The sequence below is a fragment of the Ochotona princeps genome, chromosome 2, assembly GCF_030435755.1.
Source record: "Ochotona princeps isolate mOchPri1 chromosome 2, mOchPri1.hap1, whole genome shotgun sequence".
NCBI lineage: Eukaryota > Metazoa > Chordata > Mammalia > Lagomorpha > Ochotonidae > Ochotona > Ochotona princeps.
This window is the reverse complement of record NC_080833.1, coordinates 6,383,174-6,398,523: the sequence shown is the minus strand read 5'-3', so window position 1 is coordinate 6,398,523 and position 15,350 is coordinate 6,383,174. Positions and strand designations below refer to the sequence as shown.

Here is a 15,350-nt window from a genome sequence, read left to right as displayed (position 1 = left end):
AAGTTTTCAAAGAATGTTCCAAGGAAGTCCTGGAGCTCACGGGCCACATCCTGGCTGTTGCGGGCAGGGGAGTGTTCAAAACAGTGGGCAGGTGGAGTGTGCACCTTGCGAGAAACCTGCAAACGGTTGAGAGAATTGCTTGCACATCTGTAGAGGAAGCTTTGTTGATTTATTTGGAAGGTGGAGTTACAGCTAGAGAGGAGAACGAGAAAGAGATGTTCCATCGCTGGTTCGCTCCCCGGATGGCTGAAATGGCCAGTGCTGGGCTGAGGCTGGACTTTTACCCCGTCTTCACCTAGCACCGGGGCCATCTTCCGCAGCTTTCTCAGTTGCATTCACAGGGAGCTGGATTGGAAGTGGAGCAGCTTGGGGTTTGAGCTCACGCGGGATGCTGGCAGGGGCTTTGCCTGCTGCACCCCAATGGTGGCCTCTGTTTTCATATTAAAAATAAAGGCAAACTAGTTATTCATTTGTTTGAGAGAGGCAACCATCATCTGCTAGTTTACTCTTCGGATGCCTGTAACAGTTGGGCCTGGAGAGCTAGGAACTCAATCCGGGTTTTCTGTGTGTGTCCCAGGGACTTAATTCCTTGAGTTCACCTGGCAGGAGAGCTCTGGTGGGCACTTGCAGTCGGGGATTGTTGCTGGGAGTCAAGCACAGGTACTTGGAGCATGCGACGCTGGGGTCCTGGCAGACCTACCTGCCCTCGGTTTGTACATGTTACACAGAGGTCATGGCAGACAAGGCCTCTACAGGTAGAAGGAAGGAAGCCCATGGCTCATGGGTGTGGGGGTGGGAGCTCCTGAAATCCACAGCCCCCGCACCCTCTGCTAGGCTGGAGCCCAACCCCATACCATAGTGCTCTGATCACCCATGAGAAGAAGGTTCTAGAAAGACTTCTGCCTTTGAACTCTTGTCAGTTGAGGAAACTCTGTGGGTCAAATCAGACTTGTGTCAGGACCAAGGTCTGTAAGCTGGGATTGTTTTTTGTGCACCCCTCTCCCAACCAGGGGCACTCAGTAGCGTCTGGCATTTTTGGTTGTCATGACCCAGGGAGCTGACAGAGTTGGGGGAGTCCTGGGGTGCTGCTGGCTTTCCAACAATGCACAGGACATCTCCCCAAACTCCACAGCAGAGTGGGTTGGGCCCAGAACATCTGTGGTGCCAGGGCTGGGCCTGGCCTCAGGGTGGCTGCCAGGGAGCTCTGCCCAGTGCCATGAACTCTCTGGGGCCAGGTCTCTCCAAGCTCCCCCTTCCTGCACCAGCAGAAACGGGAACGTGCCGGTCCTGACGGCAGGGTATCCCAGCAATTTTACTTTTTCAGGAGAAAAGCCGATTACTGCCTCTTTTCTGGAAGGTTCAGGCATGGAGCTGCCGGTCCTAACAACCGTATCGGGCATTGCCCCGTCCACCCCGTCCCCAGGGCTGGAGAGCCCTCTGGCAGGAGTGTTGCCTGCTGCCTCTAGCCAGCTCGCTGTTGCAGGACCTGCTGCCCGGGAAGGACTTTCTCAGGGCCCCGAAGAGCTATTGCCTGATGTGTCCGTTAAGGCAAGTCCCCGGCTGTCCTCCGCCCATGGGTTCCTCCAAAGGGTTCGGTGCTCACAGACCATGGTGAGGTCAGTTGGGCATGAGATTCTTCCAAAGAAAGCTGGCACCCTTGCTCCCTCTACCTGTCTTGTCTGCCCACAGGAGGCAGGACAGGGGTCCAACAGTTGCAAACATAGAGCAGGGGAGGGCAACTGAGGGGTCCCACCCAGGTCCATTCCACCCAGGGGACCCATGGCACAAAGCCCAGTGCCAGCCCTGGACAGCCAGCTCAGGTCTGGCAGCTTCCACGGGCTCTCTTTTCTGATGTAGCTGCTTTCTCTCCACAGCAGGGGCTTGGGCAGTTCCTGCCAGCAGCCAGACCCACAGGAGGAAGCTGGGCCTCCACTGCCTCTCTCACCCCCCAAGCCATCGAGGATGAGCTTGGTCCCCAGGCTCCCTGGGGGGAAGCGGGATTACCCGGGCCTCCCCCACCTCCCACCACACTGTCCCCTGAGCCCCTAGCAGCCTCCAATCCTCCACCCCCAGGGTCCCCAGACACCACTGCTCTGACTCTGCCTTTGTCCTCCGAAGTCTTCCGTCCTCTTTCTGCTCCATCAGAACTGCCCAAAGCATTCCTGGGCTGGGGTCCATCGGTGGCCCGTACTGAAGGTCTAACGACAGAGGGGCCCTGGAAGGACCCTGCCCAGTCTGCAGGAAGTCCCCTGCTGCAGGGAGGGTGGTCAGGGCAGGTGGTGGCTGCATCTGAGGACCTCAGCAGTAAGGATCTCCAGTCGCTGGTGAAAGCCTCAGTGGCCAGCCTGACAGAGGAGGTGCTGGTCCCCTGTCACTCTCCTGCAGAGACCCAAAAAGCTGTCTCTCTCCCTAGTGTGGACCTAGCCTCCCCAGAACCAAGTCAGGACATACAAGGGCTGGGACACACCAGCCTGCGAAGGTTGGAAGTCACAGATGTCACCCCAAGGGTGAGGTGGACAGACCTCAGAGCTAAGCCAGGGACCTCACTGCCCCAGCCCACAGGGAAGCCCAAGGTGAGCCCAGCAGCACATTCAGAGAAGCCTCTGGCCTCCTCCAGGAAGCCCACAGCCTTAACCATGGTCAGGTCATCACATAGAATGCAGGGCATGAAGTCAATCCCCAGGTGGCTACAGGGCCAGGACGTGTGGGGGGCTGTACAAACATCCAGCTCTTCATCTTTGCAAGCCCTGAGCCCCTGGGCACCCGCAGAAGCATCGGTGCCCAGCGTGGCTGGGCCCAGAGATAGGCTCTCTACTGGCCACAGGACCTTGGCTCCTCAGAAAACAGGGCCACCCACATGGGCATCTAGCTCTACAAGTGCTCCTGAAACTGGGCGTCCCACGGAGGGCCCCTGTGGGGATGCTGGGGGTGAGTCCCAGGAGTGCCCGCTATCCACACCTTCCCCCTGCAGCCGAGGGTGCACTGCTGGCTCCGAGGGTTCCAGTGATGCCCGATAACCCAGCGGTCCACGGTGCCCAGCCCCGGAGCCCGGCTATGGTTGGACAAAGCAGCTTGGGCCAACCAGAGGAACCACATTTAGTGCTTCCCTGCCAAGGCAGCACTCCCATCCCCGCCCCCTCCCCAGGCTGCCCCCCTGGAAGTGGGATTTGGAGCGCGGCCAAGACAGGAGGCCCCTCCTGACAGGCTTGTGGAGTAAATAAATAAATAAATAATCAGGGTTGTCTTGGCTGATAAACGGCCCCACCTCGAGGATGACGGCCCCTCAGCCCCCCGCCCGGCTGCCCCCTCCTTGCTTCTTCCCCAGGCAGATCCATCCCCAGCAAAGGCCTAATAGCCCCATTTAAGGCTTTTCCTTCTCACCACGGAATTGAGCCGCTTCTGCCATTACGAGGTTTTCAGCTTCTCTCTGAAATCAAATTACCGACTCCATTTAATTTTTTAAAAGCTTGGATGATTTCCCTTCTTGAATGGGAGCCGTGACTTCAAGGCCAGCCCTCCCCTCGCCCCATGCTGCCAGGCTGTCCCTGTGGGCAGCAGCCCCCTCCCTGGGCAAGCCTGACACCTAGAGGGAAGGCAGGCCCATGCCTCCGTGCTCCCCGGGCACCTGGCCCACGCAGCCTGGCCCTGGGCTTGCATCAGCTCCTACAGCCCACATCCCTGGGGGTTTCAGAAGCTGGGGGGTGGTTGGGTGGAGTCCAGTGCTGCTCCCCCAGTTACTTCCCATGGCATGTGTGCAGGGAGGCCCCTAGCCCTCGATAGGTGTCTGTGGAGTACCTTGTCCATGCCAGGTGCTGTGCCAACTCTGGGGAGGTTGGGGTGAATCCCACAAAAAGGCCCTCATGCGGAAGGGAGTGTGTGTGTGTGTGTGTGTGTGTGTGAGTGTGTGAAGGCTGACAGGCTGTGTGGACACATTCATATACCGCCTGACAGCACACAAGGGTGAGGAGGCTGGAGACAACCTTGCAAAATGCTGGGGACAATGTGGGGGCCTGAGGAGGCTGGAAGGACAGAAGGAGGCTGTTGGACTGGGTAGCAGGACCAGGAGGATGTGGGTGGTGATGGAACGGCAGGGCTCCATGGCCCACAGGGAACCTGCCAGTGCCTTTATTCCTGCTCCACAGGGGGAGTGACAGGAGTGGCCTTGGGTTGAGGCTTTCCAAGGCTGCCTGGTGGAGAGTGGGGCTGCGGCGAGGCCTCAGGGCACTGGGCTGGTTCAGGGTCCTTCCTTGGAGTTTTGGAGCAGGTGGCACAGCGGGGGGCGTGGCAGTGTTGTGTGCTGATGTGGGCAGGTGTCTCTCTTTTTAAAGATTTAATTTTATTGGAAAGACAGATTTACAGAGAGAAGAAGAAACAGAAAGCTCTTCCATCTACTGATTCACTCCCCAAGTGGCCTCAATGGCTGGAGCTGAGCTAATCTGAAGCCAGGAGCCAGGAACATTTTCCAGGTCGCCCATGAGGGTGCAAGGTCCCAGGGCTTTGGGCCATCCTCCACTGCTTTCCCAGGCCACAAACAGGGAGCTGGATGGGAAGTGGAGCAGCTGGGACATGAACTGGAGCTTGTATGGGATTCTGGTGCGTGCAAGGTGAGGATTTAGCCATTAAGCCATCGCACCGCCCTTCCCACCCCCTTAAACCTGGGCCTCTATGTGTATCCCAGCAATCTCTGTTTCCATGTCCTCTGGCCCCCAGCCACCTCTCTCCCTCTGTGCCACACCGCTCTATGGCATCTTACCCCAGGGATGCCCTGAGAGCCAGGGGACACCTTCCCGGATCCTCCGGTTCCCCACCCCTATACTGGAGACGAGACTGAGGGCCTGGAGTTAAGCAAGTCGCCAGCTCCACCTGGCATGAAAAGGTTTCCACCACTCAGGGGCTGGGCGCTTGCCCGCAGGAACAAGCTGCTTCCTTTTCTCCCTTCCCTGGCCCCCGCTCCGAGAATGAGCAGGTGTGCTGAGCAGGCACTGGGGCCACTGCTGCTCTCCTTCGAGCCGGACAGCCTTGGCTCTGTGCTTCGCGCTCTGGGACCCCAGGGTGAGGCGTGTGCTCCTGTGGGTGTCATGGTCAAAAGGCTGAGCTATGAACAGTGACGTCCTGGCAGGGCCACGGCTGCCAGGCGGAGGTCTCTGGACTCCCTTGTGTCCTACAGAGCAGCCAATGTTGATCTTTCCGGATCTTTACTGAGAACAGAACCTGTCTTGGCTGCACCTTGCGACACCCAGGCCTGGGGGTTCCCCTTGCAGAAGCGCTGGATCCCCGGGGGTTTAGGTGCTCCCACTCTGACCTGGCAGAATGCCGATCGCTCTGTCTCTTGCATGATTTGATACTGGGCATTTGCATGTTACTTAAACTGGGGCTGGAGTCACAGCTTGGTAATTCCCCACGCTACTGCATAACCAGGGGTCAAAGAGTGAGGGAGGGAGTGAGCGTGGAGAGAAGACCTCTTGCTGGGTGCCAGACCAGTTCTGCCCTGCCCCACCCCAGTCTTGGGATTTGAGCAAGTCAGCCCACTCTCTAAGCCTTGGGTTTCAGCTCTAGGAACAGGTGTCTGGAGTCTGCAGATCTAGGGTGGGCCCTGCCAGCTGCTGGAGATGGTGAGCTAAGGGTCCCCACCGTGGCTCAGGGGCGCCGTCCTTCTGACTCCTGTGCATCCTCCATTTCTAGCTTGGCCCTGCCCCTCTGAAGCTCACGGTCAGGGCCAAAGGCTGCCAGACACAGGTGGGAGGCCAGGACGGCACTGTGTGGACAGAAGCCCATTTTGGCGTAGCCGGACAGATGCCAAACTTACCTTGCTGCGCAGGCAGTGGTTCACCTACCCTTCATTCCCCACCGACGTGTCTGGATCGCAAAGTCAGCAACACCAATGTCCCCTGGGAACTTGCTAGAAATGCAGATTTTTAGACCTCCCCCAGCCCTTACAGACCTAGAAACCCTGGCAGTGGATCCTAAGAGATCAGAGGGACCACTCTGTCAGCTGAGAAGCAGTGCCTGGAAGATGATGAGCAACTGGCAGCCAGAGGAAGCCCCCTCAAAACAGCCAAGGCAGCCGTGCCAGTCCGCGGCAGCAGCCCCCAGCCTCGAACCCCAGCTGCCTCATAGCAAGGCCAGGGCTTTCTCCTGGATCCCTTGGGTTCCTGGGCTTCCTTAGAAGGGTAACCCACACATCCACCAGCTGGAAGGGACGTGGGAACCTTTCAGCTTCTGTGGCCCAACTTGCAGTTGCAGTCTAAGAAGGCAGCATCCAGGAAATATAAATTTGCCTGGCAGTTGAGTAAGAGCTCTGAAAGGAGTCACACGTCAGGGAGATGGGACTTTATTTCTCAATGAAATAGCCTTTTTATGGCTGGAATAAAAGTGCCAGGGGGAGCTGATGCCAGGAAGTAGCAAAGACCATTTGATAAACTCCTTCAGCCAGGGTGGGGCTGCCCAGGGGAGGGGAGGCTTGGCAGAGAGCAGGCCCCACGTTCCCGCATGCATGTCTCTCTGCAGGTTGAAACCGCAGAACCTCCTGGAGGTGGGAGCGCAGCTGCAGTGCCGAGAGCAGGCAGCAGGGGGAAGCATACCCCACTGTTCCAGCCCGTCCAGTGGGCGCTGTCTGGGGGCTGCCAGGCGGGCAGTGGGCGGGGGGGTGGTCTCGGAGGCTCAGCTCTCAGGGGAGATCAACAGTCACCCCTCCTTGGGACATGTTCTGTTTGCATCCAACACTCCCATCCCCGACCCTTTCACCATCTCCAGCAGCCTCTGCCCACATCCCAATGGGGGTCTTGGGGGTTAGGGCTCCGGCAGCCCCCTGCTCTTTTTGGGGCTGGATTCTCAAAGCCTGTGCAGCCCTTACTTTGCCCCTGATGAGTCCCTTGGCTTCCCTCCGTGGGGCTCCCGGGAGGGTCTTGGCATGCGTAAGTGTGAATGTGGGTCCACCACCTTCATGGTCATTGAGGTCAGGCAACGATTTTGAAGGACGGAAGAGATTGCAGGGAGGCCTTTTCATCTCTGGGAAGGTGTGATTGGCAGGTTTACGGCCTCCAGAAGATGCATGGTATTCCGCACAATCAAGTCATTTTTAAAAATAATCTCCCTGCTTAAGTCGTACACGCTGCTAATTGCATTTTAATAAGTCTCTTAAAATCTTGCCATATTTTTTAATATCCTAATATTAGGTAAGTGATTGCGGGGGACACTGGAGGGCATGGGGAGTTTATCTAACAGAGGGAGGGCTGTCAGGAAGCTGGGGGTTAGCCACCGTGTGGCCTGCACCGGGCATGGCTGCATGGATGGGTGTCTGTTCCTGAGATGTGTGTGCTTTCAGGCATGAGTGTGTGTCCACGTGGGAGTGTATCTGTCGTGTGTGTCCGCGGACACGGCTTCCCCTGCAGGCAGCTTCAGTGGCCTCCCAGTGGGCAGCCCCAATAGTCCCATGGTCAGCCATGGAACCGGCAGTAACTGGGCACCCCTGCCTCGCTCCTGTCAGCTGCCATGGGGAGATAGTCTTCTTCCGTCTTTTATACACATGTCCCCCGACCCCCAGTCCAGGCTATCCCAGCCCTGCAAGACTTTGGATCCAGACCAACCTTGATGCTTTTGTCTTCAAAGATGACGCTCTGAGGCCCAGGGAGGGGTCCAGACTAGGGAGAATTAGAAGGGGGCTTCGGGGGACCCCAAAGCCCAGTCTTGGGGAGGCAAGGAAGGCCCGCTGGGCCTCCCAGCACAGGCATTGTCTCAGTCCCGGGGGCAGGGGATAGCATAGCTGCTGCAGGCAGTGACTTGCCCCTGAGTCCCCCATGCCTACTGGGCGTAGGCTAAGAGTTTTTCCCAAGATAAACCCACGGGGTCAGTGTTCCAGGGTTCTGGGGTGGACTCACTGCCAAGAAACGGCAGATCTGGGACCGGCATTATGGCGTAGCAGGTGAAATGACTGCCTGGCATGCTCTATGGTCACCAGTTCCTGTTGCAGCTCTCTGCTTCTAGGAAAGTGTAAGATGGCCCAAGTCCCTGGACCCCTGCTCTCTGTGGAAGACCTGAAAGAAGTTTCTGGCTTTGAGCTGGCCCAGTGCTGGCCATTGCAGCCAGCAATGGGAGTGATCCAGCAGATAAAAGGTCTTCCTCTGTCTCTTTCTGTAACTCTACCTTTCAAATAAATAATTAAATTGAGAGAGAGAGAGAGAGAGAGAAAGGAATGGCAGGGCTGGCATTTGAACTCACAGTGGGCTCCTATGCATGGTCGGGGGTAGGGGGACGTTAAGCAGGACTGGACATGAAGTATCCCCAGAGTCCACGGGTGGGCCTGGCATCCCCAAGGCCCATGGCTGTGGAGGACTGTGCTGACAATCGAGGCCAGGGGGTGGGATGGTGGGAGGCTGTGATCTCTTGCAGGATCCCAAGGCCGAGGTCCACCCAGAAGCTTCTGGAAGTCAGAGGCCTGGGAGGCCCCACTGGCTCCGGCCTTCCTCCTCTCCCTCCTCCTCCTGCTGCTCCTGGCTGCTCGTCCCCCCCCCCCCCCCCCGCCGACCGGGTGGGAGGCACATGTTGAACGAACTTCTGAACAGGAAGTGAGCGTCCAGGTTGCCCCAGCCCCTTTTCATGTGGTTTCTTTAATCCCCGGGCTGGGTTTCAGCAGCGCTTTACAGTTTGAGTTTTACAAAGCTACGCTCCCTTTAATGTTGGCGTTTTTGGGGGAGGTGGGGGAGATCGGCTTCAGTCAAAACATGTGTGTTTCACATCAGCCAGCTGCTGGAGGAGAGGGGAGGCGGCAATGTGGCCTGCAGGCCCGGTGGGGCCCCGGGCTGGGGGCCGTGGCGTCCACTCGCCTCTCTGCCCCCGAATCCATGACCTTCCCCTGTGCCTGGCCGGGCTCGTGCACAAGGCAAATCCTTTCCAGGTCTCTCCCACCTGGCACTCCACCAGCTCCGGTGCCCCGCCCCATGCACCTGGGCGTGTCATCCCATCACCTGCTTTTTCTTTCCCCTCCCTCCCTCCCTCCCTCCCTCCCTCCCTTCCTTCCTTCCTTCCTTCCTTTTTCTCTTTCTCTCTCTCTCCCATCACTTCTTTTTTTTTTAAAGATTGATTTACTTATTTCACAGAGTGTGCGAGGGATCTTCCATTCATGAGGTCTTTCCTCAGATGCCTCCAGCAGCAGGGACTGGGCCAGGCAGAAGCCAGGAGCCAGGACCTCCGCCTGGGGCTCCATGTGGGTGGCAGGGGTCAGTTTTCCAGGTGTGTTGGCACACAGCTGGGTTGGAACCAGAGAGGCCAGGATTTGAACTGAGGCTCGGATGTGGGTGCTGGTGTCGCAGGCACCACCCTACCCCACTTTCTCCACCTACATTTTTATTTACCCCATTTTCCCCTGAAATCGATGCACTTTTTTTTTTGCACGGACATAGACACTACCTAAGCAAAAATAAGTAAATAAATAAATAAAAAATCGTGTTTGATGTGCTAGTTCCATCTGCTGTTCCAATACACGATCAAACAAATCTACCACTGTTCAAAGAAAAAGAATCCTGCTGGCCAGACGTGTTCCGGGAAAGCCAGGGCTGTGTGTTCCTCTTCCCCGGCAGAGGCGAAGGTTGTGAGCTGGTGACAGTCCCCAGGGCCCAGCGCCTGGTCATCCCCTCAGCAGGTCTCTTGTCACAGTTTCGGGCTACGCAGCAGCTGAGCTCCGTGGCCCAGCAGCGGAGTGGGAAGGACGCAGACCTTGGAGTCAGCTCGAGCGTTCTCAATGTGTAGCCATGGCTTCTGGCCTTTCTCCCCATCTCCGAGACCCCACCCGCCTGGCACATCTGGAAAGGGCTCTGGGACCCTGGTTCTCACCCACCTGGCTCCACCCTCACCCTTCCCGTCTTTCCCCATGGGAAGCAGCAAGAGGTCAGCAGATGGGCAAGGGTGAGGGACTCCCAGACGTACCCCCCCACCCCCTACCCACCACTCCTGGCCGCTGTTGGGAACCGCATGACGGGCTGGGACAATTGGCTCTGTGCTGCCCTTCTCTTGTTGGTCACAGAGCTGGGCCACCGTCTGTGGCCTCCAGCTGCTCGAGGGGCTCCCAGTGGTGGGGCTTTGCCTCGTGGTCACCCCAGACAGTGGGGCATCTGGTCTGAGCTGCTGTTCTCAAACCAAGCGAGGTTGTGGTCCCACCTCCTCCAGGTCAAGGCTGGCCCTGGAGGACCAAGGGCACAGAGGAACAGAGAGCGGTGGGTCGTGTGGGTGGGCATCACAGCAGCTGCTGGGATAATGATGATGAAGATGATGATGGTGGTGGTGGCACAGAGTGAGTTCTCCATGCCAGGTATGGTGCCAAACCCTCTGCACACTGACGCTTACGGGGAGGGCACGGAGGACACCCAGCAGCCCTTGCTCTGCCTGTGCGCTCCACAGCACCAACCAGGAGGGTGCTCCCTGCCTCTTCCTGCTCTGCGTGGGTCTGTGGGGAGGGCAGAGTCCCCAGGACGTACACCGGCAGCCACCCAGGGGAGACACCCTGGGCCTGTGGCCTCTCCTGCTCTCTGGGGGCAGCGAGGGGCTGGGTGCTGGCCCGGCTGCAGCTGCTCAGGGCCGGGGAGGAGAGCAGCAGAGGCAGCCATGTGCACCCTGCTTTCATCTCCCAGCTTCAAAGAGGTGCAAACAAACCCTGTCCCTGTGCCAGGCGGCGAGGCGGCTCCCTGCTCACAGCCCCAGCCGGCTCTCCTCCTTCTCCTCCTCCTTCCTGGATAGCTTGCAGCAGCTCTAGCTCCCGCCTGGGCCCAGGGCTCCCCTAAGGGGTCCAGACTCCCTGCCTGTGCCAGAGACACAGCAGATGGAAGCGGCTGGGAGACGGGGGCGGGCCTGCAGAACTGTTTCCCCAGTCAGCCGGGCAGCTGAGGGCTGACAGACCTCCACCCAGAGCCTTCCAACAGAGCTGAGTAGGGTGGAGGCGGACGCAGGTGGCCCTGGGCTGTTTCGAGGCTGTGAGGGGTCTTGGCCTGTGGCTCCCACCGTGGTGCTCAGCCAATGGTCTACGAATTGAATGACCCACTTGTTCTTGATGCCCCACTGCCTGCACCTGCTCCCAGGGTGTCATGGAGGGACGCTGTCTCTCACGGGGCCTCCATTCCTGAGCCTTGGCCAGAGACAGGCAGGAGGGGCTGGGATCAGAAAGCCAGCCTGTGACCAGCTTGGGGAGGGCTGTTCAGAGGCCACTGGACCCCGCGGCTGGCTTCCCTGCTTACCACTCTGTGGCCTCAGGCCAGTTATTTAACTTCCTTACGCCTCAGCACTCTCATCTAGCAATCATAATGTTATTTATTTTTATGTACTTAAAAGGCAGAGCAACAGTAAGACACAAAGAATTGTGGGGTCTTCCATCTGTTGACTTATTTCCCACTCCACTTCCAGATGTTTGCACCTGCTGGGGCTGGGCCAGGATGTTCATCCAGGTCTCCCATGTGGCTGTGAGGAGCTGTCACCTGCTAGCGGGAAGTGGGATCAGAAGTGGAGAGACAGAGGCTGCGATATGGGCGGCTGACGTCTCTGCGGTGCCACGATGCCCGCCCTGCCCGCCATTTTGACTCCTTCCGGGAGTTGCAAAGACAGAGGAGTTGACCCGCTTAGCCTACGTGTGGATAATGAAGGTGACAGCTGGACCGGTGCTGAGGAGCATGCATCGCAGGGCCTGGCTGAGGCCTGGGAGAAGGAGGCCCAGACCTGCCCTGCAGAGAGCGGCATCCAGCTGGCTCCCTAGCGGCTGCTGCACTGAGCAGGTGCCTGGCATCCCACAGTGGGGTCCATCCCCGCCCATCATCCTTAGCTCTCTGACACTCCACCCAGCTGTGCCCCTGCTGTTCCATGGCCACAGACAGTGACTCTGGCACTTTCTCTTGGCTCTCCAGGCACCCTGTCTCCTCCTGCTCCTGTCCTCTCAGACACAGCCCCCCAGAACTCCCCAGGAGGGTGGTAGGACCCCCAGGGGCCCAGCAGGTGCCTGATGCTGGAGGGCCCTTCCAGGGGAGTGAAGGGGACCAAGCCAAGGGAATAGCCCTTGGAAGGCGGCGGAAGCCCTTGGAAGGCTCTGGAAGCCCTACAGAAGCCCAGGGCTAATGTCTGCAGACAATCTGGGGGGCAGTAGGGTGAACCCCCTACCCTGGAAGAGGGAGTCAGGGTGGGAGAGGGCAGATGGAGGGGATTGTGGGCTGTTCCCACAGCTTGGGGGGGGAGGGGGGTCGGGCTGCTCCGAGTCGGTAGCAGGATGTGGGGCGATTGGAACCAAATGGGCCCAATGAGAAGCAGATGTTAGTGGGGTGGGGGAATCTCGCAGGGGGCCGAGGTTCCCTTTGCCCTGAAGGCTGTGGCTGCGGGAACAGTAGGAGCCAAGCCAAGCTTGCCCTTTCTCTTCCTTCTCCTCCTGCTCCACCTCCTAGGCCAGCCCAGCACAGGCAGGAGCTCCTGGCCACCCATCAGTGGGTGAGGGGCATTGGTGGTGGGAACAGCTCCAAGCCTACCCACCCCCCCTAGTCTTCGCCTGCAGCCTGAGGGTCCTTGAAGGTCCAGGCCAGGTGTTGCTCTGATTTCCTGATTTCCCTGGACACACACTCCACACTGCTGTGCTAGCTGCTTCTTCCAGGAAGCCTTCTGGGATCCTCAGGCTAGATCAGGCATTTTCCTTGGGTCTTCGGTGGATTAAAACTCCCTCTGGGATAGTGCAGTGAATGGGGTGGGGAGGGCTTAACTGCCCCTTGAAAGGCCACAGCTCCTGCCCTCCCAGGCCTGCCCAGAACCAGCCCCTCCCCTGTGTGCACCTTCTGATTCTACTTCCAGGGTCACTTTGAAAACGTGTATGTGTGTGTGTGTGAACGTATCTTCACCACTGATTCTTCAAGATCAGGCAGGGCAGGGTCAGGGCTGTGGCTCAGTAGGTTAAGCTGCTGCCAACATCTTTTTGGCTGCCACTATGAGTCTTGGCTGCTTTGAGATCCCGCTCCCTGCTAACGCACCCAGGACATCAGCAGAAGACGGCCCAAATCCTTGGCTCCTATATCCACAATAACAGACTCAGATGAAGTTCCAGGCTCCTGGCTTTCGCCTGGCCCAACTCTGATCATGGTGACTATGTGGGGAGAGAACCAGCGGGTCGACAGTCTGTGTCTCTGCCCCTCTCTCTGTAACTCTGCATTGCAAATAAATGAATAAATATTAAAAAAAAAATAGATCATGCAGGTGACTCAAGAGTAAATGCTCATTGCAAACACAACGACATGGGGAATAAAATGGGAAGACCGCTCTGCCTGCATGGTGGCCGTGTCTCCCTTCCCCGCCAATGCTTTCCAACTTGTGGGAGTGTGAGTAAATGTAGTAAATGTAGCCCGACACTTACCAAGTCAGCCACAGGGGGCACCAGGCACACTCCCATCCCCAAGTAGCCCTCAACAACGCCCACCTTCACAAACCTTCCGTCTCCCGCAGGCACCATGCATCTGTGGGCTCAGTGCCCTCGGCCGCGTGGTGTGACGGCTTAAAGGGTTGTCTCTGTATCCATCACAGGCGTGTGTCAGAATTCTCTTCCAGGGGCCAGTGTTGTGGAGTAACAGATTGGGCCACCACCTACAGTGCTGGCATCCCATGTGAGCGCCACTTGGAGTCCTGCTTGCTCCGCTTCTGATCCAGCTCCCTGCTAATGTGACTGGCACCTCAGAGGACAATGCGCCAGTGCTTGGGTTCTCTGTACCCACGTGGGCAGCGCCAGGAGCCTCCTGGAGCGGAATTGTCAGGTCAAGGGTCAAGTGCATTCCAAGCATTGCTAAAGAATCTGTATTGATGGTCTTCTGTCACCACTCCGCAAGGTCCTAGGCTCAGGAACACATCACGGGGGGCGAGTCCCCATGCTGGACTGCATGTCCACGGTGCTCCACAGTCCCCATGTCCCCAACTGTCAGTGTGCAGGTCAGGACTTGCCCGAAGACGATGGGTCCTCCTTAATGTGTGGTGACCGGCATTTGCAAATCCACATGGAAACAGGATGAACTTGAATGAGAAACCGCCGATCACCTGCAGCAGGGGAGACGTTGTGGTGTGGAACTTCCTCATACAGGTGTGGGTGTGTCACAACCTCCAATACATCAGGGGGCTTCACAAAGTTGTAGAAATGTGTTTTAGGAAAAAAAAAAAATCTTGTGTGGATCTCAAACCATCTCTTTCAGGTGAATTTTGAAAGTTCCTCATCTCTCTCTTACTCTAAAGCATTTGACACTGAGTGCCCGCACAGGACAGTGCACTCCTGCCCTCAGCATGCCCACCCGGGTCCTCCTACCGAGGCACCCTCCTCTTCCTCTGCCTCTGTCCAAGTCTTTCCTGCCTCCCAAAACTCAGCTCAGCCCCCTGTCTCTGGAGAGCCCCACAAACCGTGTTCCCTGTAGCCTCTCTCCCTGGTGCCTGCAGTGTTGTAGGTCCCAGGCAGGTACCACTAAATATGAAATTGCATGAAATAACTGACTGTTAAAAACAAAGGTTAAAAAAATACACCTGTCCCTTCCTCCCTGTTCCATGCGGGGTTAACGCCTGCCTGCGAGGTGGCTTATGTCTGTGGCGCTGTGTGTCCAGCAGCTGGGCGCAGCTACGTGGCTCTGCTCTGAGCTTAGCCACCCCACGTGGACAACTTGAGACCGGCCACGGTGGCAGTGCCACACTGGAGCAGCCTGCCAATGCTACCAATCACAGTGTTTGATTTATGGTGCTGCTGATTGTCTAGACAGAAGAAAGCAGCGGAGAAATGGCAGGTAAGGCAGAGGAAACTTGAAGGTATGTAGCAGCTGGAGCTGTGACACTAAAGGGACTATTCTTCCAGGATTTAAAAACCATGATTCAGCAAAGAAGTCATTCATATCATTGAGAACTAAGGAGATTCTGACATATGTCTTTGTCGTTTAGTCTTTGTCTTTCTCTTGTCAAATAGCAAGTTCTCAAATATCAGCAATATAACCTGTTGCTAAGACAAAGCTGAACGGCTGGCTGACGTTACAGTTCAGTGGATTTAGCTATTGCTTGTGCACCGGCATCGCACTGGCTCAAATCCGGCTCTTCCACATCCGATCTAGCTCTCTGCCAACGAACCTTGAGAAACAGCAGAAGATGGATTGGGTGCTTGGGCCCCTGCCACCCACTTTTGAGATCAGGGAGGCACTCCTGGTCCTGGATTCCACTGGGACCAAATCTGGCTGCTACACTCCCCCAAATGGTGGGAGTGAATCAGCAGATGGAAACTCTCTGTTTCTCCCTCTCTTTGTCTGTTGCCCTACCTTTTGACTAAATAAATTTTGAAACAGATAAAGCCGAGCTGGCTGCTTCCTATGGCACAGCGGGCACTA

At 57.3% G+C, this 15,350-nt stretch overlaps 1 protein-coding gene across 1 annotated transcript; it reads left to right on the top strand.

The window, feature by feature from the left end:
- Positions 1-1,365: 1,365 nt before the first annotated feature.
- Positions 1,366-3,137, top strand: LOC131479645 (uncharacterized protein C1orf127-like). The gene is made up of 2 exons (XM_058661008.1): positions 1,366-1,548; positions 1,773-3,137. The coding sequence occupies exons 1-2, from the start codon at positions 1,366-1,368 to the stop codon at positions 3,015-3,017; spliced, it is 1,428 nt and encodes a 475-aa protein (XP_058516991.1). The 3' UTR covers positions 3,018-3,137.
- The last annotated feature ends 12,213 nt before the right edge of the window (positions 3,138-15,350 follow it).

Excerpts from the sequence above, each read along its gene's own strand:
- LOC131479645 (XM_058661008.1), top strand. The coding sequence starts at position 1,366 with ATGGAGCTGCCGGTCCTAACAACCGTATCGGGCATTGCCCCGTCCACC. Across the intron at positions 1,549-1,772 it reads TGCCTGATGTGTCCGTTAAG|GGGACCCATGGCACAAAGCC; the intron begins GCAAGTCCCCGG and ends CATTCCACCCAG.